Source organism: Myotis yumanensis, unplaced genomic scaffold (assembly GCF_028538775.1).
Source record: "Myotis yumanensis isolate MYYU_CA2020_CCGP unplaced genomic scaffold, mMyoYum1.0.hap1 SCAF_2, whole genome shotgun sequence".
Taxonomy (NCBI): domain Eukaryota; kingdom Metazoa; phylum Chordata; class Mammalia; order Chiroptera; family Vespertilionidae; genus Myotis; species Myotis yumanensis.
In genome coordinates, this window is record NW_027223753.1 from 107390391 (window position 1) to 107417306 (window position 26916).

Here is a 26916-nt window from a genome sequence, read left to right on the forward strand (position 1 = left end):
GAGTGAGCAACATAACCAGACACCCAGAGAGAAGCAAACATGGGAAGACAAAGAAAGAGCCCCCATATGAAAGATAAAGAGAAATCACCAGAAAAGGAAGTAAATGAAATGGAGGCAAGCAGTTTGTCAGAGAAAGAATTCACAGCAATGGTCATAAGGACACTGAAAGGATGGGAGAAAAATTAAAAAACATGTGTAAGAATCAACAGGACATGAAGAAGAATCAAGAAGAAATGAAGAATAACATTGCTGCAATAAAGAATACAATCTAAAGCATTGACAGTAGACTAGAAGAAGCTGAAGACCACATCAGTGAGCTAGAAGAAAAAGTAGGGAAAAAAACCCAATCAGAGCAGTAACTGGAAAAAACAAACTTAAAAACAAGGAGGAGAGCATAAGGGAGTTTTGGGACAACACAAAACGAAACAACATCCTCATAACAAGGGTACCCGAAGGAGAGGAAACTGAGCAAGGAATAGAAAACCTGTTTGAAGAAATAAAGACAGAAAACTTCCCTGATATTGGGAAGAAAAATCCACACAAGTCCAAGAAGCTCACGGAGTCACTAACAAGATGAACCCGAAAAGACCGACACAAAGACACATCATAATTACACTGGCAAACACCAATGACAAAGTAAGAATCTTAAAGGCTTCCAGAGAGAGACAGAAAGTGACCTCCAAGGGATCTTCCTTTAGACTATCAACTGATTTCTCAACAGAAACACATCAGGCCAGAAGGAATGGAATGAAATATACAAAGTGATGCAAAGCAAGGGATGGAATCCAAGAATACTATAGCCAACAAGGCTATCATTCAAAATTGAAGGGGAAATCAGGAGCTTCACCGGCAAAAAATGGCTAAGGGAGTTTACTACCACCAAACTAGCAATGCAGAAAAGTTAAAGGGACTGCTATGAAAAGAAGAAATAGGAAGGGAAGAAGGAACATAGGCATAAAGAATAAAACAACTACCTATCAATAAGAACCTTAAATGTAATTTAAATAAATGCTCCAATCAAAGGACTTAGGGTAGCTGAATGGAGAGGAAAACATGACCCATATATTTTCTGTATACAAGAGACCCACCTCAGAACAAAGGACTCAAACAGACTGATAATAAAGAGCTGAGAAAAAAATAATTTAAGTGAATGGAAATTAAAAAAAAAAAGCTGGGGTAGCAATAACTATATCTGACAAATTAGATCCCAAGTGAAGTCGGTAACAAGAGATAAGGAAAGCCACTTAATAATACTAAAGGGAGCAATTCAACAAGAAAATATAACTCTGGTAAACATATATGCACCCCATAAAGGAGCACCCAAATACATAAAAAAATTCTGGAAGACATCAAGGGAGAGATCCACAACAACACAGTCATAGTAGGGGACTTTAATACACCATTGACACAACTAAATAAATCCTCTAAATAAAAAATCAGCAAATAAACAGCAATCCTAAATGACTGACTACATCAGATGGACTTAATTGACATCTTCAGAACATTTCACCCCAAAGCTACAGGATATACATTCTTCTCAAGTGCACATGGGTCATTTTCAAAAGTAGACCGCTTTTTGGGACACAAGAAGTCTCTTCAAATTCAAGAAGATAGAAATCATATCAAGCATCTTCTCAGACTACAATAGCATAAAATTAGAAATCAACCACAATAAAAACAATGGAAAAAAATCAAAACCATGGAGGCTAAATAGCATGCAATTAAACAATGATTGGGTTACCAAAGACATCAAAGAAGAAATGAAAAGCATCCTGGCAAGAAACGACATTGAAAACACAATAATCCAAAATCTATGGGACACAGTGAAAGCAGTCTTGAGAGAGAAGTTCTTAGCTCTATAGGCCTACCTCAAAAAACAAGAAAAAAATGGTAACAAATTATCTAACCTTATATCTCAAAGAATTAGAAAGAGATCAACAAGAAAAGCCCAGAGTAAGCAGAAAAAAAGGAAATAATAAATATCAGAGTGGAAATAAATGACTAGAGAAAAAAAAAAAAAAAAAAAGAAAAAAAAGAAAGAAAACAATACAAAAGATAAATAAAACCAAGAGCTGATTCTTTGAAAGGATAAACAAGATTGATGAACCTCTAGCCAAACTCACCAAGAACCAAAGAAAGAGGACCCAAATAAACATTATCAGAAACGAAAGAGGTGAAATAACAATCGACCCCACAGAAATACAAAGGATTATGAAAAAATACTATGAACAACTCTATTCCAAAAAATTAGACAACCTAGACTAAATGGGCATATTCTTAGAAAAATACAAGCTCCCAAAACTCAATTAGGAAGAATAAAAAAAACCTGAATAGTCCAATAACTACTGAAGGAATTGAAGCAGTAATCAAGAATCTTTCAGGAAAAAAAAAAGCCCTGATCCAACAGCTTTCCAGGGGAGTTCTACAAATCATTCAAAGAAGGAATAAAACCTATCCTCCTCAGACTACTCCACAAAGTCCGAGAGGAAGGCAAACTTCCAAGCTCTTTCTATAAGGCCAGCATTACCCTAATCCTAAAACCAGATAAATACACTATAAAGAAAGAAGACTAAAGGCGAATATCCTTGATAAACATAGATGATAAAGTCCTCAACAAAATTCTAGCAAATTGGATCCAGCATTACATTAGAAGCATCATACTTCATGACCAAGTGGGATTTATTCCAGGGATGCAAGAATGGTACAATACTCATAAATCAATAAATGTGATACATCACATAAACAAAGTGAGAGATAAAAATCACATAATCATACCAATTGATGCAAAAAAAGCATTTGACAAAATCCAACACCATTTCTTGATAAAACTCTCACCAAAGTGGGAATTGAGGGATCATACATCAACATAATAAATGCCTTATATGACAAACCTACAGCCAACATCATACTCAAAGGGCAAAAACTAAATCTATTCCCCCTTAGAACAGGAACAAGATAGGGATGCCCACTTTCGCCACTCCTATTCAGTATAGTACTGGAAGTGCTAGCCATAGCAGTCAGACAAGAAGAAGAAATAAAAGGCATCCAAATTGGAAAAGAAGAAGTAAAACTGTCATTATTCACAGATGACATGATCTACACTAATAAAAGAGAAACATGGTAATTGGCGTACAACCGCTACCCTTCCCATTGGCTAATCAGCGTATCCTTATGCAAATTAACTGTCAGCCAAGATGGCGGCCGGCAGCCATGCACTGAAGCAAGCAGGGAGACTTGCTTCCTCCAGGAACTGCAGACTCCAACGTTCCCCGCCTCACTTGCCGGACTCTCAACTGCAACTCTAAGCAACTATTACTATGTTGCAAATAAGAAGCTCAACAAAACTGGCTTTCAGTCAGCCCTGGACCGCAACATTGTATCCATGTTTTCAGCAGCAAGGCCTCAGAGCTAAAGCTGGCCCAGAATAAAAAAAAAAGAAAACAAGGAGCAGTTGGGAGCTTTTAGTCAATTGCCAGCGGGAAAACAGCCCTCAGCCCCTCAGCCAGCCTGGCCAGGCACCCCAGTGGGGACCCCCACCCTGATCCAGGACACCCTTCAGGGCAAACCAGCCAGCCCCCACCCGTGCACCAGGCCTCTATCCTATATAGTAAAAGGGTGATATGCCTCCCGGCACCGGGATCAGCGGAGCAGCAAGGCTCCCGGCACCGGGATCAGCGTGACGGGGGCAGCGCCCAAACCTCCTGATCAGCCCTGCTCTGTGCCTGATGGGGGGGAGCTCCCCAATCCCCCGATTGCCCTGCGGCTCTGTGTGTGACAGGGTGCAGTGCACCAACCTCCTGATCGGCCCTGCTCTGTGTGTGACAGGGTTCGGCGCCCCAACCCCCCGCCCCCACGGGCCCTGCTCTGTGTGTGACAGGGTAGAACCATAATCTCTCCATCGGCCCTGCCCCGAGTGTGACAGTGGTGGCGCCCCAACCCCCTGATCGGCCCTGTTCTGTGGGTAATAGAGGGTGGCGCCCCAATCTCCCTCCACGGGCCTTGCTCTGTGTGTGACAGGGTAGAGCCATAACCTCCCCATTGGCCCTGCCCTGAGTGTGACAGGGTGCAGCGCCCCAACCCCTTGATCCACCCTGCTCTGTGTGTGACAGGGGGCGGTGTCCCAGCTCCCCTATCGGCCCTACTCTGTGAGTGACAGCAGGGAGCTCCTCAACCCCCTGATGGGCCCTGCTCTGTGCGTGACAGGGGGCAGCGCCCCAACCCCCCTGATGGACCCTGCTCTGTTAGTGACAGGGGGCAGCGCCCCAACCCCCTGATTGGCCCTGCTCTGTGAGTGACAGGGGGCAGCGCCCCAACCCCCTGATCGGCCCTGCTCTGTGTGTGACAGGGGGTGGCGCCGCAACCTCCCCATTGACCCTGCCTTGAGTGTAACAGGGGGCGGTGCCCCAACCCCCCAATCAGTCTATCCTGAGCGTGACTGAGGGTGGCATTGCAACCTCCCAATCCTCCCTGCTCTGTGCATGATGGGGCGGCGCCCCAACTCCCCAATCGGCCCTGCTCTGAGCCTGACCAGGGGCTGCACCTAGGGATTGGGCCTGCCCTCTGCCACCCGGAAGCAGGCCTAAGCCAGAAGGTCTTTATCTCCCGAGGGGTCCCAGACTGTGAGAGGGCACAGGCCGGGCTGGGCCCCCCTCACCCCACGAGTGCACAAATTTTTGTGCACCGGGCCTCTAGTACTGTACATAAAAAATCCCAAAGACTCCACCAAAACACTACACTACTAGATTTAATAAATGACAATATAGAAGGATACAAAATTTACACCCAGAAATCTATGGCTTTTTTATATAACAATAATGAAGTCACAGAAAGAGAAACTAAAAAACAATCCTGTTCACCATTGCACCAAAAAAATTAAGATACCTAGGAAAAAACTTAACTAAGGAGATAAAAGATCTATGCTCAAAAAAACTACAGGACATTAAAAAGAGATAGAGGAAGACATAAACAAATGGAAGAACAAACCGTGTTCTTGGATTGGTAGAATCAACATCATTAATATGTCCATACTACCAGAAACAATTTATAGATTCAATGCAATCCCATTACAATACCAATGGAATATTTCACAGACCCAGAACAAACTCTCGAAAAATTCACCTGGAATAAAAAAAAAAAAAAGACCCCGAATAGCCACAGCAATATTGAGAAAATAGACCAAAGTTGGAGGGATCACAATAGAAGATATCAAGCTAATTACAAAGCCATGGTTCTCAAAACTGCCTGGTACTGGCACAAGAACAGACATATAGACCAATGGAACCGAACAGATAACCCAGAAATGGACCCAAGCCAATAAGCTCAATTAATATTTGACAAAGTAGGCAAGAGCATAAAATGGACTCATGACAGTCTCTTCAATAAATGGTGCTGGGATATTTGGTCATATATATGTAAGAAAACAAAACTAGATCACCAACTTACACCATACACAAAAACAAACTCAAAATGGTTAAAGGACTTAAATGTAAGACAGGTAATTATAAAAATCTTATAAGACTCCATAGGCAGAAAAACATCAGACATATATAATAGCAATATCTTTACCGATACAGCTCCTAGGGCAATGGAAACTAAGGAGAAAATAAACAAATGGGACTACATCAAAATAAAAAGCTTCTGCACAGCAAAAGAAACCATCAACAAAACAACAAGAAAGCCCACTGCATGGGAGAACATTTTTGCCAATCTATTTCAGAGAAGGGTTTAATCTCCAACATTTACAGGGCACTCATACAATTTAACAAAAGAGAGATAAAAAATCCAATCAAAACATGGGCAAAGGACCTAAATAGACCATTTTCAAAAGAGGACATACAGAAGGCTGAGAGACATATGAAAATATGCTCAAAGTCACTAATCACCCAAGAGATGCAAATGAAAACAATAATGAGGTATGATCTCCCACCTGTCAGAATGGCTATCATTAACAGATCAACAAAAGACAAGTGCTGGTGAGGATGTGGAGAAAAAGGAACCCTCGTGCACTGCTTTACATTTATGGTGGGAATGCAGACTGGTGCACCCACCATGGAAAATAATATGGAGATTCCTCAAAAAGTTAAGAATGAAACTCCCATTTGGCCCAGTAATCCCACTTCTAGGAATATATCCCAAGACACTAGAAACAACAATCAGAAAGGATATATGCATCCCTATGTTCACAGCAGTATAATTTACCATAGTTAAGATCTGGAAACAACCTAAGTGCCCATCAGCAGATGAGTGGATTAAAAAACGATGGTACATCTACACAATGTAATACTATGCCACTATGAAAAAGAAGGAACTTTTACCATTTGCAACAGCATGGATGGAACTGGAGAGCATTATACTAAGTGAAATAAGCCAGTTGGAGAAAGATAAATATCACATGATCTCACTCATATGTGGGATATAATGATCAACATAAACTGATGAACAAAAATAGATCCAGAGACAAGGTAGGCAACCTCAGAGAGAATGCAGGGGAGGGGAGGGGAGGAAGGTTAGAGATCAACCAAAGGACTTGTATGCATGCATATTAGCATAACTAATGGATGCAGACACTGGGGAACTGGGTGCTTGCCCTTGGGGGTGATAGAGGCTGAGGGGTTCAATCAGGGAAAAAGGAGACATGTAATACTTTAAACAATAAATATATAAATTAAAACAATAATAATAAATAATAAAAAATTAAAAGCCCTGTCAAGTGGGAAGAGAAGAATAGGGAATGAAAGAAATATTGGGTGTCAGGTAAGATTGGCTGGAATTTGTTATATGTGTACATAAAAATGGGAATTGAGGGTGACTACTTAGTAAGTATAAAAACATAGTGGTCTACATATAAAAATTCTACCTTCTTCCAATTGTAGGGAACCAAAGAGTTAAGTTAAAGTAACTCCTCTTAAATTTCTGAAGAAAATACTCTCTCTTTATATATCTATATATCTATATATCTATATATCTATATATCTATATATCTATGTATATCTATTATTCTATATATATGATCTCTTAACCACCCTCCTCCCCTGCTTTCCCTCTGAGGTATGAAGGTCTGTTTGGTGTTTCTCTGTCTCTAGATCTTTTTTGTTAATCTGTTTATCTATATATCTATATATCTATTTATCTATATCTATATCTATATATCTATATATCTATTTATCTATATCTAAAGATATTATCTACCTATATATCTATATCTATATCTATATCATCTATATCTATATCTATATCTATATCTATATCTATATCTATATATCTATATCTATCTATCTGTATCTGTAGGTATATCTATATTTATTCTATATTCATATCATGTATAATCTATCTATATAAATTCCTTAAATAGGTATCATTGAAGTCACTAGGGAATTATTTTTAGTTCATATATTTCCTAAGTGTCTTTAGAAGAGACTGAGAAAATAGGGCCTGTTATTTTTCCCACAGCAGCACACATTAATATAACCATAAGATTTACATTCTTAAAACCCAGAACAACAACAAAATATGAGAGTTAGAATGTAGGATTATTTTATTTTTTAAATTTGTCTTTATTGTTGAAAGTATTATAGCTTTCCTGCCTTTTCCCTCATTGAACTCTTCAACCCCACATGTAGGTTTATTTTTATTTTATTTACTTTGTTGGTTAATTTATTTATTATTTTATTTTTTTTATTGTTTAAAGTATTACATATGTCTCCTTTTCCCCTATCAATCCCTCCCTGGCCACTCCCATCCCACACCACAAGCCTCCACCAACCCAGGGTCCATGTCCATTGGTTATGCTAATATGCATGCATACAGGTCCTTCAGATGATCTCTTAACCATCCTCCTCCCCTGCCTTCCCTCTGAGGTTTGAAGGCCTGTTTGGTGTTTCTCTGTCCCTAGATCTATTTTTGTTAATCTGCTTATGTTGTTCACTGGAGGGCCAGTGCATAAAATTTGTGCACTTGGGGGGTTTCCTCAGCCTGGCCTGCACCCTCTCACAGTCCGGGAGCCCTTGGGGGATGTGCGACCAACATCCTTAGCACTGCTGTGGAGGTGGGAGAGGCTCCCACCACTGCGGCTGCACTCCCCATCCATGAGCCGGGCTTCTGGCTGAGCGGCACTCCCCCTGTGGGAGCACACTGACCACCAAGGGTCAGTGCACATCATAGTGACTGGTTGTTCTGCCATTCGGTCGATTTGAATATTAGCTTTTTATTATATAGGACTAGAGGACCAGTGCACGAATTCGTGCACCAGTGGGGTCCCTCAGCCTGGCCTGCGGGATCGGGTCAAAACCAGTTCTCTGACATCCCCCGGGGGGTCCAAGATTGCAAGAGGGTGCGGGCCAGGCCAAGGGACCCCACCAGTGCATGATCGGGGCCGGGGAGGGACTGCGGGAGGGCTCCAGGGCATGTCCAGCCCGTCTTGCTCAGTCCCGATCAGCTGTACCCCAGCAGCAAGCTAACCTACCAGTTGGAGTGTCTGCCCCCTGGTGATCATAGTGACTAGTCTACCAGTCAACTGTCTGCCACCTGGTGGTCAGTGCACATCATAGTGAGTGGTTGAGCGGCTTTAGCATATCATTAGCATATTATGCTTTGATTGGTTGAACGAATAACAAGACACTTAGCATATTAGGCTTTTATTATATAGGATGTTATTTGGTTGATTACATCCCACCCGCCCACCCATGATTGGGGCCGGGGAGGGATGCGGTAGGTTGGGCAGGTGGGGAGGGACCGCAGGAGGTCTCCAGGGCAAGTCTGGCCCGTCTCACACAGTCCCGATTGGCCGGATGCCAGCAGCAAGCTAACCTACTGGCCGGAGTGTGTGTCCCCTGGTGGTCAGTGAACATCATAGCGAGTGGCTGAGAGCCCTTACCATATCATTAGCATATTATGCTTTGATTGCTTGAACAGATGACTGGACAACCAGACACTTAGCATATTAGGCTTTTATTATATCTACTAGGGGCCTGGTGCACAAAATTTGTGCATGGGGGGTGTCCCTCAGCCTGCCTGCACCCTCTCAAATTAGGAACCCCTCGGAGGATGTCCGACTGCTGGTTTAGGCCCACAGGGATCATGCCTACACCAGCAGTCGGACATCCCTCTCACAATCCAGGACTGCTGGCTCCTAACCACTCGCCTGCCTGCCTGCCTGATTGCCCTAACTGCTCCCCTGCCAGACTGATTGATGCCTCACTGCTCCCCTGCTGGCCTGATCACCCCCAACTGTCCTCCCCTGCAGGCCATCTTCTGACAGCCATCTTGTGATGACGTGAGAGCGTCACATGAGGGCACGAGGACCACGTAGGCTTTTATTATTATCCTATCTAATAAAAGAGAAACATGGTAATTAGCCGTAACTTCGCTACCCTTCCCAGTGGCTAATCAGGGCGATATGCAAATTAACTGCCAACCAAGATGGCGGCCAGCAGCCAGGCAGTGAAGCGAACAGGAGGCTTGCTTGCTCCATGATGGAGGAAGCCAAGGTTCCCCGCCTTCTGTTGCTGGGCTCTGAGCTGCAGTTTAAGAAACATTGTTGCAATTATAGAAGCAACCCTCCCCCCCCCCCCCCCCCCCCCGCCAGATACCTGCTTTCAGCTGTTAGAGCTGGAGCGCGAGCAGGATCGAAACAGTGTTACAATTATAGAACCCAAACAAACCAGATACCTCCTTTCAGCAGCTGAGGCCTCAAGCTGGAGCCGGCCTCAGAGCTAAAGTCGGCTTTCAGCTCCAGTGACAGCCATAGAAGGTAAATAAATCCCAGAATAAAAGAAAAAAAGAAAAAAAAAGACAGGTTGGAAGCTTCAGTTGCCCACCAGCCTGAAAATGGTCCTCAGCCCCTCACCCAGACTGGCCAGGCACCCCAGTGGGGACCCCCACCCTGAAGGGGGTGTGACCAGCTGCAAACAGCCATCATCCCCTCATCAAGGCTGGCCAGGCACCCAAGTGGGACCCCCACCCTGATCCAGGACACCCTTCAGGGAAAACCAGCCGGCCCCTACCCGTGCACCATTCCTCTATCCTATAAGAGTAAAAGGGTAATATGCCTCCCAGCACCGGGATCAGCAGAGCCGCAAGGCCTCCTGAATCCGGGATCAGGGGAGCCTCGAGGCCTCACGCCCCGGGATCAGCAGAGCCGCGAGGCCTCCTGGCACTGGGATCAGCAGAGTCGAGAGGCCTCCTGGCCCCTGGAGCAGCGTGACAGGGGGCAGCGCCCAAACCCCCTGATCGCCCTGCAGCTCTGTGTGTGACAGGGGGCGGGGCCACAACCTCCCTATGCGCCCTGCTCTGTTCATGACAGGGGAAGGCGCCCCAACCCCCTGAACAGCCCTGCTCTGTGTGTGACAGGGTGCGGCTCCCCAACGCCCCCATGGGCCCTGCTCTGTGCATGACAGGGGGTGGCGCCGCAACCTCCCCATCGACCCTGCCTTGAGTATGACAGGAGGTGGCGCCCCAACCCCCCAATCGGCCCTATCCTGAGCGTGACTGGGGTGGCATCGCAACCTCTTGATCTGCCCTTCTCTGTGTATGACAGGGGACGGCGCTCCAACTCCCCAATCTGCCTTGCTCTGAGCCTGACCAGGGACTGCACCTAGGTATTGGACCTGCCCTCTGCCACCCAGGAGCAGGCCTAAGCCAGCAGGTCGTTATCTCCCAAGGGGTCCCAGACTGTGAGAGGGCACAAGTGGGACTGAGGGACACCCCCCCCACCAGTGCACAAATTTTTGTGCACTGGGCCTCTAGTAAGTAATAATAAAAGCATAATATGCTAATTAGATGGAACAGCTGAACAATCTTCCGGACATCATTCCGATATCCTTACGGATGAAGCCATGGTGGAGGGGGCTGAGGCAGAGGTGGTTAGGGGTTATCAGGCAGGCAGGCAGGCAGGCAGAGCGGTTACGAGTGATCACGCAGGCAGGTGAGCTGTTAGGAGCCAGCAGACCTGGGCTGCGAGAGGGATGTCCAACTCCCAGTTTAGGTCCAATCCCTGTGGGCCTAAACCGGCAGTTGGACATCCCCCGAGAGGTCCCAGGTTGCGAGAGGGTGCAGGCTGGGCTGAGGGACCCTCCTCCCCATGTATGAATTTTGTGCACTGGGCCTCTAGTAGGATTATATTCTATAAATGAATGAGATCATGTAATATTTATCTTTCTTCAACTGGCTTATTTCACTTAGCATAATGGTCCATCCATGCTGTTACAAATAGTAAAAGTTCCTTCTTTTTTATAGCAGCGTAGTATTCCATTGTGTAGACGTACCACAGTTTTTTAATCCACTCTTCTGCTGATGGCCACTTAGGCTGTTTCCAAATCTTGGTTATTGTAAATTGTGCTGCTAAGAACATAGGGGTGCATATATCCTTTCTGATTGGTGTTTCTAGTTTCTTGTGATATTTTTCTAGAAGTGGGATTACTGGGTCAAATGGGAGTTCCATTTTTAACTTTTTGAGGCAACACCATACTGTTTTCCACAGTGGCTGCACCAGTCTGCATTCCCACCAGCAGTGCAAGAGGGTTCCCTTTTCTCCACATCCTCACCAGCACTTGTTTGTTGATTTGTTGATGATAGCCATTTTGACAGGTGTGAGATGGAACCTCATTGTTGTTTTGATTTGCATCTCTTGGATGATTAGTGACTTTGAGCATGTTTTATATGTCTCTTGGCCTTCTGTATGTCCTCTTTCAAAAAGTGTCTATTTAGGTCCTTTGCCCATTTTTTGATTGGATTGTTTATCTTTCTTCTGTTAAGTTGTATGAGTTCCCTATACATTTTGGAGATTAACCCTATTGGAAATAACATTGGCAAATATGTTTTCTATGCAGTGGACTTCCTTCCTTCCTTCCTTCCTTCCTTTCTTCCTTCCTTCCTTCCTTCCTTCCTTCCTTCCTTCCTTCCTTCCTTCCTTCTCTCTTTCTCTCTCTCTCTCTCTCTCTCTCTCTCTTTCATGGTTTCTTTTGCTGTGCAGAAGTTTTTATTTTGATGTAGTCCCATTTGTTTATTTTCTCTTTAGTTTCCATTGCCCTAGGAGCTGTATCAGTAAATATATTGCTATGACATATGTCTGATATTTTACTGCCTATGGAGTCTTATAAGATTTTTATGGTTTCTCGTCTTCCATTTAAGTCCTTTATCCATTTTGAGTTTATTTTTGTGTATGGTGAAAGTTGGTGATCTAGTTTCATTTTTTCGAATTTATCTGACCAATTTTCCCAACACCATTTATTGAAGAGACTGTCTTCACTCCATTGTATGCTCTTGCCACCTTTGTCAAATATTATTTGAGCATAATGGATTGGGTGCATTTATGGGGTCTCTGTTCTGTTCCATAGATCTATATGCCTTTTCTTGTGCTAGTACCAGGGTCTTTACATTATGGTGGGTTTGTAGTATAACTTGAAATCTTGTATTGTGATTCCTCCAACTTTGTTTTTTTGTTGTTATTCTCCACCCCCCCGCCCCACTAAAATTGCTTCAGCTATTTGGGGTCTTTTTTGATTGCATATAAATTTTTGGAGTTTTGTTCTAGGTCTGTGAAATATGCTCTTGGTATTTTAATAGGGATTGCATTGAATATGTAGATTGCCTTGGGTAGTATGGACAATTTTATGATGTTGACTAGATGCCCGGTGCACGAAATCCGTGCACACAGGGGGTGTCCCTCAGCCCGGCCTGCACCCTCTCCAATCTGGGACTCCTTTGGGGATATCTGACTGCTGGACATGGCCCATTGGATTGGGCCTAAACCGGCAGTCGGACATCCCTCTCACAATCCGGGACTCCTGGCTCCTAACCTGCCTGTCTGCCTGATTGCCCCTAACCCCTTCTGCCTGCCAGCCTGATCGCCCCCTAACCGCTCCCCTGCTGGCCTGATTGAAGCCTAACTGCTCCCATGACAGCCCATTTGCCCCCAACTGCCCTTCCCTGCAGCCTGGTTCCCCCCAACTGCCCTTCCCTGCAGGACTGGTCGCCCCCAACTGCCCTCCCTTGCTGGCCTGTTCACCCCCAACTGGCCTCCCCTGCCAGCCTGAGTGCCCACAACTGCCCTCCCCTGCTGGCCATTTTGTGGTGACCATCTTGTGGCAGCCATCTTGTGATGATGCGAAGGCGGCCATCTTATGACAACCTCATGCAAGGGAGTCACACGACACCACCTAGGCTTTTATTATATATGATTCTACCAATCCATGAATATGGTATTGTCTTCCACTTGCTTATATCTCCTTCTATCTCTTTTTTCAGCATCCTGTAGATTTCTGAGTACAGGTATTTGTTCTCCTTTGTTAAGTTAAATCCTAACTGTTAATTTTTTTGTTACAATGGTAAATGGTTTGTTTGTTTAGTATCTCTTTCTGAGAATTCCTAATTGGTGTGTATACAAGCCATCGATTTTTGGGTGGTGATTTTGTATCCTGACACTTTGATAAATTCATTTATTAAATGTAATAGTTTTTTGGTGGAGTCTTTAGGTTTTCTTTAGTCTTTAGGTTTACAATAATGAGAGTGTTACATCCACCTTTCCAATTTGGATGCCTTTTATTTCTTCCTCTTGTCTGATCACTGTGGCTAGGACTTCCAGTACTATGTTGAATAAGAGTGGTGAGAGCAGACATTCCTGTCTTGTTCTGGTTCTTATGGGAAATGGCTTTAGTTCTTCCTTATTGAGTATGATGTTGGCTGTAGGTTTGTCATATAACGCTTTTATTATGTTCAGGTATAATTCCTCTATTCCCACTTTGCTGAGAGTTTTCTTTTTTTTTTTTTTTTATCAAAAATATGTGTTGGATATTATGCAATGCTTTTTCTGCTTTTATTGATATGATCATGTGATTTTTGTCTTTCAATTTGTTTATGTGATGTATCACGTTTATTGATTTGAAAATATTGTTCCAGCCTTTCATCCCTGGAATAAATCCCACTTGGTCATGGTGTATGATCTTTTTAATATATTACTGGACCTGATTTGCTAACATTTTGTTGAGGTTTTTAGCATCTATGTTCATCAGAGATATTGGCCTATAATTCTCTTTATCTGTAGTGTCTTTATCTGGTTTTGGAATTAGGATAGTGCTTGCCTCATAAAAAGAGCTTGGAGGTGTTCCTTCCTCATGGATTTTCTGAAATAGGTTGAGGAGTATAGGTATTCATTCTTTGAATGTTTGGTAAAACTCCCCGGTGAAGCCATCTGGGCTTTGGCTTTTGTTTGCTGGGAGGTTTTATTACTGCTTCTATTTCATTAGTTGTTATTGGCCTATTCAGGTTTTCTGATTACTCCTGATTCAGTTTGGGGAGATTGTATTTTTCTAGAAATTTGTCCATTTCTTGGGCATTGTTCAGCTTGTTGGCCAATAGTTGTTCATAGTACAGTGGGGCCTTGACTTATGAGTTTAATTCGTTCTGTGACAGAGCTCGTAACTCAAATTATTCGTATGTCAAATCAAGAAGTGAATGAGTGAGACACGTGATGCTGGGCTGATGTTGTGGCTTTCACTGTGACGTTCGCTGCGCCAACTAGTGGTATCTCCACTATTTGTTAATGTAATAGTTTACATTACACCCAGACTGGCCAGGCACCCCAGTGGGGACCCCCACCCTGATCCAGGACACCCTTCAGGGTGGGGGGTCTGAAGCTGGCTTGTAACCCGAATTTTAGCTCGCAACTCAAAGCAAAAAATCAGCCGAGAGATGGCTCGTATCTCGAAAAACTTGTTAGTCGGACACTCGTAAGTTAAGGCCCCACTGTATTTCCTTACAGTCCTTTGAATTTCTGTGGTGTCAGAAATACACCACAGAAATACACTTTTGTTTCTGATTTTATTTATTTGGGTCCTCTCTCTTTGTTTCTGACAAGTCTAGCTAACGATATATCAATTTTGTTTATCCTTTCAAAGAATCAGCTCTTGGTTTCATTGAGTTTTTGTATTTTTTTTTCAGTCTCTATGTTATTTACTTTGGCTCTGTTTATTATTTCCTTCCTTTTACTTACTCTGGGCTTTTCTTGTTCTTTCTAGTTCTTTAAGTTGTAAGGTTAGTTTGTTGTTGATTCTTCTTGTTTTTTTGAGGTATGCCTGTAGTGTTTTGAACTTGCCTCTAAGGACTGCTTTTGCTGTGTCCCAGACATTTTGAGTTGCTGTGTGTTCCTTTTCATTTGTTTCTAGGAAGGTTTTTATTTCTTTCTTGATCTCATTGGTAACCCATTCATCATTTAATAACATGTTAGCCTCCATGTGTTTGAATGTTTTGGGGTGTTTTTACTGTAGTTGATATCTAATTCCATTCCACTTTGTTCTGAGAAGATGCTTGATATTTCAATCTTCTTGAAGTTGTAGAGACTTTTTTTGTGTCTGACATGTGGTCTATCTTTTTGAATGATTTATGTGCACTTGAGAAGAATGTATATTCTCCTGTGTTGGGATGAAATGTTCTATCAATGTCAATTAAATCCATCTGACCCAGTGTGTCCTTTACAGTCACTGTTTCTTGGTTAAGTTTTTGTCTGGAAGATCTATCCAGTGAATTCAGCGGGGTGTTAAAGTCCCCTACTATGACTGTATTTTTGTTGATCTCTCCATTAAAGTCCTCTAGAAGGTCTTTTAAATATTTAGAATCTCCTATATTGGGTGCATATATGTTTACCAAGGTTATAGCCTCTTGTTGGATTGATCCCTTCAGTATTATATAGTTACTTTGTTGTCTCTTTTGATGGCCTTCATTTTGAAGTCTATTTTGTTGGAAATGAGTATTGCTATTCTATTTTTTTTTCTTTTCCATTTGCTTCGAAAATTTTTTCTTATCTCATCACTCTCATCCTGTGTGTGTCTTTTGTTCTGAGGTGGGTCTCTTTTGGACAGCATATAGTTGGGTCATGTTTTTGTATCCATTCAGCTATCCTATGCCTTTTGATTGAATCATTTAATCCATTTACATTTAGGGTTATTATTGATAGGCACTTATTTATTGCCGTCTTAATTCTGAATGCCTAGGATTCTCTCCATGTTTCTTTTTCTCATTACAGCAGTCCCTTTAGCAATTCTTTTTTTTTATATATATATTTTATTAATTTTTTACAGAGAGGAAGGGAGAGGGACAGAGAGTTAGAAACACCGATGAGAGAGAAACATCGATCAGTTGCTTCCTGCACACCCCTTACTGGGGATGTGCCCGCAACCAAGGCACATGCCCTTGACCGGAATCGAACCTGGGACCCTTCAGTCCGCAGGCCGACGCTCTATCCACTGAGCCAAGCCGGTTAGGGCTAGCAATTCTTGTTAAATGCTTGCTTGGTCATGATACACTCCCTTAGTGTTTTTTTTTGTTTTTTGTTTTTTGTTTTTTTGTGTTTTTTTTTGTCTGGGAAGCTCTTTATTTGACCATCTATTTTGAATGACAGCCTTGTTGGATATAGTAATCTTGGTTTCAGATCCTTGCTTTTCATTATCTTGAGTACTTCATGCCATTCCCTTCTGGCTTGTAGAGTTTCTGGTGAGAAATCAGGTGTCAGCCTTATGGGAGTTCCTTTCTAGGTAACAGTTTTCTTTTCGCTTGCTGCCTTTAAGATTTGATCTTTGTCTTTAAATTTTGGCATTTTAATTATGATGTGTCTGGGTGTAGACCAGTTTAGGTTCTTCTTTCTTGGTGTTCTCTGTGCCTCCTGAACCTGTGTGAATTTTTCCTTTAACAGTTCAGGGAAGTTTTCTGCCTTTATTTCTTCAAACACATTCTCTATCCCTTACTCCTTTTCTGCCTCTTCTGGCACAACTGCTATTTGAATATTGTTATGTTTCACATTGTCCCACAGCTCCCTTAAGCTGTCCTCCTGTTTTTTTGGTTGTCTGATTGAGTGATTTTTTTCAACTTTGTCTTCTAATTCACTGATTCGGTCCTCAACTTCCCCTAATATGTTGTGTATTCTTTCCATGTGTTCTTTATTTGTGTTATGTCATTATTTATCTCTGACCATCCTTTTTTCATAGTTACTGTATTTTTGTTCATGCTGTTGAGCTTCTTTGCCATCATTACTCTGAACTGTTTCAGATAAATTTCTTATCTCTGCTTCATTTTCTCTTCTTCTGGAGAATTCTGTTTTTCTTTCATTTGGATTTTTTTCTTTGTCTCCTCATTTTGGCCATCTGTTTGGGTTTGTGTCAGGTAGATCCTCTATGCCTCTCAATCTCTAGTGCAGGACAGTGTCAAATGATGTTTCTGACTAATTAGACCGGCAAAGACTTAAAGACTCCAGAGACCACCTCTGTCTACAGCAGTGGTTCTCAACCTTGGCTGCACATTAGAATCACCTGGGAATCTTTTTAAAATCCTGATTTCTGGGCCTCATCCTCTGGAAATTCTGTTTCTAGAATTTATGTATTTTTCTGTATTTTAGTTGTAATTCCAGAAGTAACAAAGAAACAGAATTTCTGGAGGATGAGGCCCAGAAATCAGGATTTTAAAAAGATTCCCAGGTGATTCTAATGTGCAGCCAAGGTTGAGAACCACTGGTCTACAGACTGATAGGATTCTGACTTTAATGGCCCCAGACAATTGTCCTCAGGTGAGGCTAGAGTTTTTTTTCAACAGGGTGGGGTGGTTGCTGCCTGGAGGCTAATTGTTATTTTTAGTTTCTTAAGTGGCCTCAGGGCAAGGTGTTTTCCAATAGGATGTGTCAACTGTCTTCCCCCCACGCAAAGCAAATGTCTGTGTGGGAAAGATGTCCTCTCCTGTGTGAGGGAATGACTCAGCACTGGAAACTGCATATCTGCCTTCTGAGCTCTAACCCCCAAGTCTTCAATCCTAGCTCCTGCTCACATAGCTCTAGTACACTCTGTCCTCCCTCTGCGGAAGCACCATGTGGGTCATTCCACAGGGAATTTTGTGCATTGGCCCTTTAAGAGGGTGCCTGAAATTCCAACTCTCTCTTCCTGGCAGATAGCTACCTTGCTGCTTTTCACAGCCACATGTTATGTTGGTACCCTTCTCAGGAGTGGTGATCTCTGCTGGGGAGCCCATCTTGGAGCTTAGACCCCAGAATTCTCAGTGGCAACCCCCCACAGCTGAGATATCTCTCCAGAACTTAAGTTGCTTTCTGTGGGTGCCTGGCCAGCCCTTTTGTGCCTCTGCCCCTCCTACCAGGCTCTATGCAGTCTCCATGTTCGGTCCTTGTGTATCAGGGTTCTCTCCTGTGAGTATTCCCTTGATTATTCTGGAAGTTTTTTCTCTATTTTAGTTGTAATTCCAGTTTGTTTCTGGGAGCATGTTCATGAAGCATCCACTTACTTTGCCACCATTTTTAATCTTCTGTAGGTTTATTTTTAAATTCCATGAGTTTTTGTTACTGCACTGAAAATGCTGGGCAGTAAGCAAGATATTGGAGGGACATCAGGAACAGGAGACAACCAATCCTTTGGCACAGGTATTATCAGACTTCTATTCTTCTATCCAAAACCAAAGAAGAAAAGGTTGCTAATTAAGTTGAAAGTTGGAAAGAAAGGACAGACATAATATCTTTATAACATGGAAAATCTGCCATCTCCTTTATCTATGCACATATCAGAAGGGCAAGAACAGGGCTCTTTTCACATTCTGAACATCACCTAGTTCATTGTTAAGCAATGAAACTGCCCTGAACTTTATCCAGGGTAAATAATTGGGATACTTTTGTTTACATATTTTTCAGTGAAAGTGAAAACAAGCCAAAAATCTAAATTGAATTTGAAAGAGAAGGGAAACTCAGGTTTTGAGGAAATACAAGAAGGTCTGCCTACCAGAAATGCATTCTCATTCCTGAAGAATGTTGGTTCTAAACTACCCTTCTATATAAAGCTTAGAACTGGGGGAGTGTGAAATGCTGTAATTGACAATTGAAAGGGAGAGAAATAAGTCAGTTACACTCTTCAAGACCATACTTACAAAGAGAAAACAGGCACCGATCATGGCTGCTTTGACCCTCACATCTAAATCCACAGGAACATGAATCCCAAAGTTGTCAGCATTGGTGAAAACATTGTTTACAAACCCGGACCAGTACTTTGAAATCTTCCCAATTGTAAGATTTTCATTAATGGTCTTCACCTTTAAAAATAAAATAAGAGGAATGTAAACAGATGGTCTTATATTTCTTCACATGCTTATTTCATTAGAGATTAATTATTTTATTCATCGTCTCTAAATGACAATATGATGTTACTCATTCCTTTATATAAGCATAAGTTTATATATTTAACTTTCCATTTCACTGTTCAGGTATTTTGCTTTCCTGACAGTTTTCTAATCTATCATAAATTTTTATTTTGTTTTGGATATAGATGGAGAATGTAATAGCAATACACAATTAAGGCCAGCTGACCACAAGATGGCAGCAGGTACATATATAGTTTTAATTATGTGGTCTAACCAGAAAGGTAATTCCTTACTGGAGGTTCAAATTTTAAACCTCAATTCCTCATTTAAAAAAAAAAGAAAGAAAGAAAGAAAGAGAGAGAGAGAGAGAGAAATAGATAAAGGCTTTAGGAGGAATTAGCTTCACTTCTAGGTGCAATTTGTTAACTTCTAAATTTTATTACTGATTTTATAATTACAAACACATTTAAATTTTATTAGCCATTGCTTAATCTCATTTTTATATTATACTTAGACATTTACTAGCTAATTTCTTGAATAACCAATCATAAGCACTATTTTTGCATTAAAAAGTCCTAATATACCACATAGGAAGTTCAGACTAATTTGACATAAAAAAAAAAACTATAGTCCTCCTCAGCTAGGCGTTCACAATGAAACTTTATCAGCTATTCATTTGCTTGCCTTGTTTCCCATTCAAAGACTGAAAATGATTCAATATAAACTTTCATTTTCAGTATGTCAGTAGAAGATAGAAAATAGAGAAAGTTACTTAGGACATCCCTATACCCAGAATATTAAAACTTTATGTCTAATTTCTTCTTTGATCATAGGGCATGTTTTTATACTTTATTCTTAGGAGAGCCACGCCACGTCTTTTTGGAATGGAGTGGAGTTAAGAGATCTCCTTTTGCAAAATTTTCATTGCATCTTATGTGAATGCTGTTAAACTGAACATCTTAGGTGGTGTACATGAATTAATAAATAAAAAATTAATATACAGTTTAAATCAGACCATATCCTCTGCCTAAGGTGGAGAAACTAAGATAGTTCATATTGATATGCAACAACTTATTGTTTTTTAACATTCAATTTACATAAATACATTTATGTGAGAATATGTTGTTCTATAAAACAAAGATAGCAGGTCTTATGAACATAACTTTTCAATTAGTGATATTTTAATGGAATGTTTTTCTGAGATGAGATCTGAACTGGGGTATGTTACCACCAGAACTATAGGATGTAATTTATGTGACTCTAAACTATATATATTTGCTTTATATCATGGGTGCTATACTTCTACATAAATAAAATTTTTGTAGTATGTTTAAAAATTCCTTAGTGTTTCTGAAATTATGAGTTACTATAGGGATGTAAAATATTGGTTTATTACATTATTTCACAATATATATTATTTTCTAAATTTATTACAGAAGTATTTCATTATTTGAACATTTAAAAGAATTGAATTATGTTGCAACAAATCAGGATCTAAGCGAAAACTTCCTTCATTTTGTCGATCATACCTCAAAATCCACATCACCAAAACAGCCACATGTTGCACAAGGACCAACAATTTTCAAAATATCTTCTTTGTTTGCATTTTGTATTGTGAATTTAGGCAGAAATGGGTCCCACTTCTGTGCCACATAACCAACTACAGTACCAGGAGGAGCTTGGATTTCTAACTGTAAGAAGAAATAATAATAAAATAAGATTCTCTAAGGTTATTGTATTTTAATTTTATTATAATTTAAATTTACTTCTAAACAATATACTTTTATGAAATTATTTTCACATTATACAAGTCATTTTAAATATCTGGTTCTAAGGAAGCAAAGCAGTGTTTATTCATATTTTATAGAAATGAAGAAACTCATTGTAGAGATATATGTTTGGTATTATGCACTAAAAGTCCATATCTTTGATCTTATTTCCTAAAGAGAACCTATCCCAGAACTGTCTTTTGAACTTGGGACACTGGATTCTTTGCCATTTTTGTTCCAATTACAGCAGTTTGTCAAGCATGGAAAGTTGTTTCCCATGAGGGCCCTAGTATCTACTCTTCAAATTGTCAACTTCCAGATCCTCTGTGTTCTATTAAAAGTAAATGTTTCTGCAGAGTTCAATTATTACACACCTATATCATCACTGTTTAACTTTTTCCAAAGTGTTAAAAACAAGCAATTATTGCATTTTCCCAAATAAAATCCTTTGTATAATAAGCTGGAAGTGGGTGCAAATAATGAAAATTGTTTGCTTTTAAATCAAACTAACTCTCCATCATCAGATCTCATTCTGTCTTTTCTTATTTATTAAGTTAATAGTCGTATGTATATGTCTATAGTATTTTTGCATAAACAAAAGTAGTTTCAACAAGACTGCTTAGAATTACATAGAATTGTTCTGGGATCCCTTTCAAAGTTATTGGTTTGATTATGACAAAAATTTTTAAATTATTAATGGGTATCAAGATACATCTTATGTTTAATTTATGTGATAATGACTACTATAAAAATAAAACATCAATTATCAGAAATATTCAAATATTCTGTGATTATACTGACTATACCATGTTGGGCCATATTAGATCTTAAATATCCTCAGTAGGAGGATAGAAATTCTTGGGTTCATGTATAAGTACCTTAGCTATCTTATCACTTAGCCAGGTGATTAGCTATAAATAGTTGGAGAATTAGTTGGAGAATAAACTTCCCTAATTATCCTTCTTTCATTAATATTTATTTCCATTGTCCTAAATAGAGTATTTATACACGACTTAATAGAGTATTTATACACTACTTCATTAAGACACGTAGGCTTGAATAAGAACACCTGGATCAAGTCCCATTTATGAAATTTTCTAGATATGTGATCATAGGTAAATCATCTCCAGTTTCTAAGCACCAGTTTGCTCACCTGAAAAATGTGGAGAGTAAAACCTGTTCTTTCTAGCTCATAGAGATGTCATGATACTGAAGATGTCTAAGTAAGTAAATGTTCTTTATCACCTGCATTATGTCAATAAAAGCTATTATTACAGGTCCATTAAAGAGTAATGGAATCTATTATATATTGAAATAAAATAATTGAATCATTCCCTCTAGAACAGCGGTTCTCAATCTGTGGGTCACGACCCCTTTGGCGGTCGAACGACCCTTTCACAGGGGTCGCCTAAGACCATCCTGCATATCAGATATTTACATTAGATTCATAACAGTAGCAACATTACAGTTATGAAGTAGCAACGAAAATAATTTTATGGTTGGGTCACAACATGAGGAACTGTATTTAAAGGGCCAGGTTGAGAACCACTGCCCTAGAACAATAACATTGTCTTTTCCAAACCTTGATGTTTGTCATAAATGAGAGCATGCAATGTGACATCTGTACTGAATATTACCTAACCAAGAGAAACCACCTTAGAAGAGTTCAGTATCACTTGACACTTCCTGAATTTTGCTACAGTGAGAGAAGACAAAGGGACAAAGGTTAGATTTGCTTAATGGTGGAACTCATAGATATTACAATTAAATGCTATTAACAAGATTCAGGAAGGTATGTCTCATTTACATGATGCATGAGCTGTCTTCACCAATTAACATCACAGAAGCCACTATCATTTTTGGTTGGAAAGGGAAAAAAAATTAGTGATTTACCAAATCTTGAAGGTGTTCTGATTCTAAAGGAGTGATGTACTAATCCAAACAATTGAAAGGCTAATTGCCCCATAGTTCTAAATGAATGCCATTTATTAAAGAAATGTTTGCTAATCTTTTCAAAAGTAGAAGGGAAAAGCACACCAGAGCCAACCTCTTGTAGGTAGCAAGGACACCAGCAGCTGTCACACCTCAAGGGCCTGTTTACTGTAATCACCTCTTGACCCGAGTTGTCTGTGATCCTCAGAGTGCAAGATCGAAGTGTGGAACAGAAAGTACGATTGAAGCAGACACTTTCTTCCACGGCAAAGTATATTCTTTGTCCCAAGCTGTTTTTAATCTCATATTTGTTTACAGTTTCAGTGCCAAGTATCACTGATGGAGCAAAAAAGAAAATTCATCAAAATAATGCTGTGCTTAGTATCATGCCTTTAAAAGAAAAATAAACAAACATAGTGACAGATTATTTATTAAGAATATTGTACCTTCTTTACACAAATCTACATCCATGCTCTAAAACTTGAGGATTCTCCATGAAAGTCAAAGTAAACTCTGAGAACAGAGCTGTGGGATGAATAAATTTTTATTCTAGATCAATGCTCTACTTGGAAACATGCAATACCACTTTCAACTGGGAAAGCAATGCTGTCAACAATAACCGAATGCTGTACTCAAATAATAATTCTGTCATTGGTATGAAATTTATTGGAACAACTCATATGATACTAAGAATTTTGTCTAAAATCTCTGTCAGGCAATATATCTACAGGTGTATGTTATCCTATTATCTATTTCAATTTTGACATATTTTAGAAATAATATAATATGTTAAGAACAAAAATACTCAAGTAATTTGCAAGTTAGTCATATTTGTAAATTTGTTTATTGTTAATTTGCCAATTTGATGAATCACTGATGAAATCATAAAACTGGAATTTTGTTTGGATAATTTTTTTAAATTTAGTCTTAAACTTGATTTCCATTTCTGGAATTATTAAGAAAAATTAAAAGTACTAGCAACCAAAGAAATGATCACATTTTAAAAAAATAATTTTAAGATTAAAAATAATGCTAGATTTCTAATGGCATATCACCAAAGACTTGGAGAGTTTTATGCTTTTAGGCTTATTTTCGTCAGCCTAATAATTTTACTTTCAATGTTTATTTTTTAAAAATAAAATAGTGCTATTTTTAAATAAAGTTATTCTAAACATTTAACTATCATTTATAAAATATTTACACATAAAGGAACTTCTGAAACCTAAAATATTTTCAACTACTTTAATAGAAGAAGATACACTTACTTCCAAGAAGCTCCACCTGCTGGTGCACAACTATCAGGTCTAACTGTGAGGGAGACAGAACCGGGAACATTATATCACAACACTGAAAACCTGTGGGAATATTCTTCTATTTCTTTTTTCTTTCTTTCTTTCTTTTTTTTAAATTTGAGAAGCATGTTTATTTTCACAAAAAGACCAAGAAACATGGAAATTGGCTATTTGTTTAAAAGCTCAAAAAATATTTCACTTTATATGTTTTAAAGTTTAGACAACTGGTCCAAAAAAAGAAAAAAGCCTAACTGATTCAGGAATTGTATTCTCGCTATAAATACCTTAAAAAACAGAAAATATATATGAAAATGTTCTTTTCAGATATTTGAAAAAAGGCCTAACAGGACTGTGATACCTAAGAGAAGGAAGAAAATGAAGTAAATCTTACAACTGTCCTATATTACTGCAGGAGTCTGTTTCCCAGCCCCAGCAAAGGCTGTGTAAAAGCAGAGTCTAACAATCTCGCAGAGCTGAAGAGACAGTTATTGGAATTCAGATAGGCTGAAGTAGCTATACTATTTTTTCTTTTGTGATTTTTATCTTTTCTTTCTTTTTTTTCTTTATTAATTAAGGTATTACATATGTGTCCTTATACCCCCATTGCCCCCCACCCCCCACTCATGCCCTCACCCCCCCTGGTGTCTGTGTCCATTGGTTAAGCTTATATGCATGCATAGAAGTCCTTGGGTTGATCTCTTCCCCTTCCCCCCACCCTCCCCTTCCCTCTGAGGTTTGACGGTCTGATCGATGCTTCTCTGTCTCTGGATCTGTTTTTGTTCATCAGTTTTATGTTGTTCATTATATTTTGTGGGGATATTCTTAACCAGTTTACTAGACTATATACAATTAGGTCTAACTGTTAAAGATGACATGAGGGCTATGAAACATTACATCACAACATTTTGAAAACTTTTGGAGATATTATCAACCTGTTTACTAGAGTATATGAAATTAGATGCTTTTCATGTTCTCTATTATCAAAACAGTTGAATACAAGTCACATTTATTTTATTTGCTTATTTATTTTTAAATATATATTCTTATTGATTTCAGAGAGGAAAGGATAGGGAGAGAGAGATAGAAACATCAATGCTGAGAATCATTGATTGGATGCCTCCTGAACTAGCCCCACTAAGCCTCAAGACTGCAACTTGGGCATATACCCTGGCCTGAAATCGAACCATGACCTCCTGGTTCATAGGTTGATACTCAACCACTAAGCCACGCTGGCCGGGCACAACTCACATTTTATATTAAAAAAGAAAGTAAAATGTTTTTTTTTATTTAAGTGAAAATAAGATATTACAAGAACCTTGAAGATTCCTATGCAGATTTGCCCAGAATATAAATAGAAACTATGCTTAACTATGCTCTCTTTCTGTGGTAATGGATAAAAGAGTAGCTGTTAGAATCAATACTTTGAGAAGATTTTTAAACAATCTCTGTGAATAATAATCCCTGTGATTTTTTAAAAGTTGATTCCCCTTATTTTTATAAGAAAACGAAATAAAACAACAAGGATCTGAATGTCTGGCCGCTTGTTCTAACGCTGCCTAACTTTACTCCTAGTGGGTCATGCAGCAGTTCATTGCCCTCAATTACAGCAGAAAGAGCTTACTGTGGAAAATTTTTTCACTCACACCTCCCTTTGGACTAGAAAAAAATCAGATATCCTGCTGATGTTGATAAAATATCAATTTAAGCAGAATAAAAGTTATGTCACTAAATGCATAACAGTAAAACTTTCCTTACGTAATTAGAAATGAAGTCCATTTATAGGGATACAGTATTCACACAATTGAGAAATGACTATATTAAAAAGTAGGTAATGCAAATTGTTTTTAAAGAAAATAATAAAAATGTGCTTTTAGAATGAATGAATGAATTTGTATATATTTTAAATTTGACATTCAGTACTTGAAATCATAAATACAAAATCTAATGCCAATTGTCTTTTCTAATGTTAATTTTCTATGTTGTCTTTAAATGTACTTTATTCTCTTCCACACTAATACACTCATATGTAATTGTTAAGTTGAAGTAGACACTACTAATATTTGGCATTGGGCATCACAAACTCAAAAAAATTGGAAGTTACCTTATTTTGTTTATTCTTATATATACTGACGTGAAGGTAAAACTAATATTTCTTTAATTCAAATCTTGTTATTGATAAAAGTGTGCATGTGGCCTCTTAAGATTTATAACCAATATTTTCCAAAAATAATTTATGATTTTAAATATTCTAAAACCTATTTTAACAATTATGCAAATAAAAAAATTAGAACCAACCAAATCGGAGAATGCATTTTCAAATAACAGCTCCAGCAAGGGGTTAATATAAAAAATATATAAAGAACCCATACAACTCAACAATAAAAAAGATACCAAACAATTCAATTAAAAATGGGCAGAGGACCTGAACAGCTACTTCTCCCAAGAAGACATAAAAATAGCCAACATATATGAAAAGACATTCAACTTTACTAGCTATTAGGGAAAATGCAAATCAAAACTATAATTAGATACCACCTCACATATATTGAAATAGCTATTATCAAGAAGACAAGTAAGTGTTAGAGAGGTTGTGGAGAATAGGAGTCCTCATTCACTGCTGGTGGTAATAAAAACTGATACCACCACTATGGAAAAGAGTATGGAGGTTCCTAAAAAAATTCACAGTAGAGTTACCATATGACCCAGCAAACCCTCTTCTGTGTATCTACTTGAAATTTTTGAAAACATCTATTCTCAAAGATATATGCACCCCTATGTTCATTGCAATATTATTCACAGTGGCCAAGACA

The 26916-nt window shown here is 39.4% G+C and overlaps 1 protein-coding gene across 1 annotated transcript in view; it reads right to left on the reverse strand.

The window, feature by feature from the left end:
* Positions 1 to 287: 287 nt before the first annotated feature.
* PLSCR5 (phospholipid scramblase family member 5) overlaps positions 288 to 26916 on the reverse strand; it is a 49106-nt gene continuing 22477 nt past the window's right edge. Inside the window, exons 3-7 of the mRNA XM_070403741.1 lie at positions 24080 to 24122; positions 22930 to 23150; positions 20643 to 20804; positions 18904 to 19065; positions 288 to 317 (exon numbers count right to left, since the gene is read on the reverse strand). Coding sequence (XP_070259842.1) covers positions 288 to 317; positions 18904 to 19065; positions 20643 to 20804; positions 22930 to 23150; positions 24080 to 24122 — 618 coding nt within the window. The remainder of the gene's footprint in view (positions 318 to 18903; positions 19066 to 20642; positions 20805 to 22929; positions 23151 to 24079; positions 24123 to 26916) is intronic.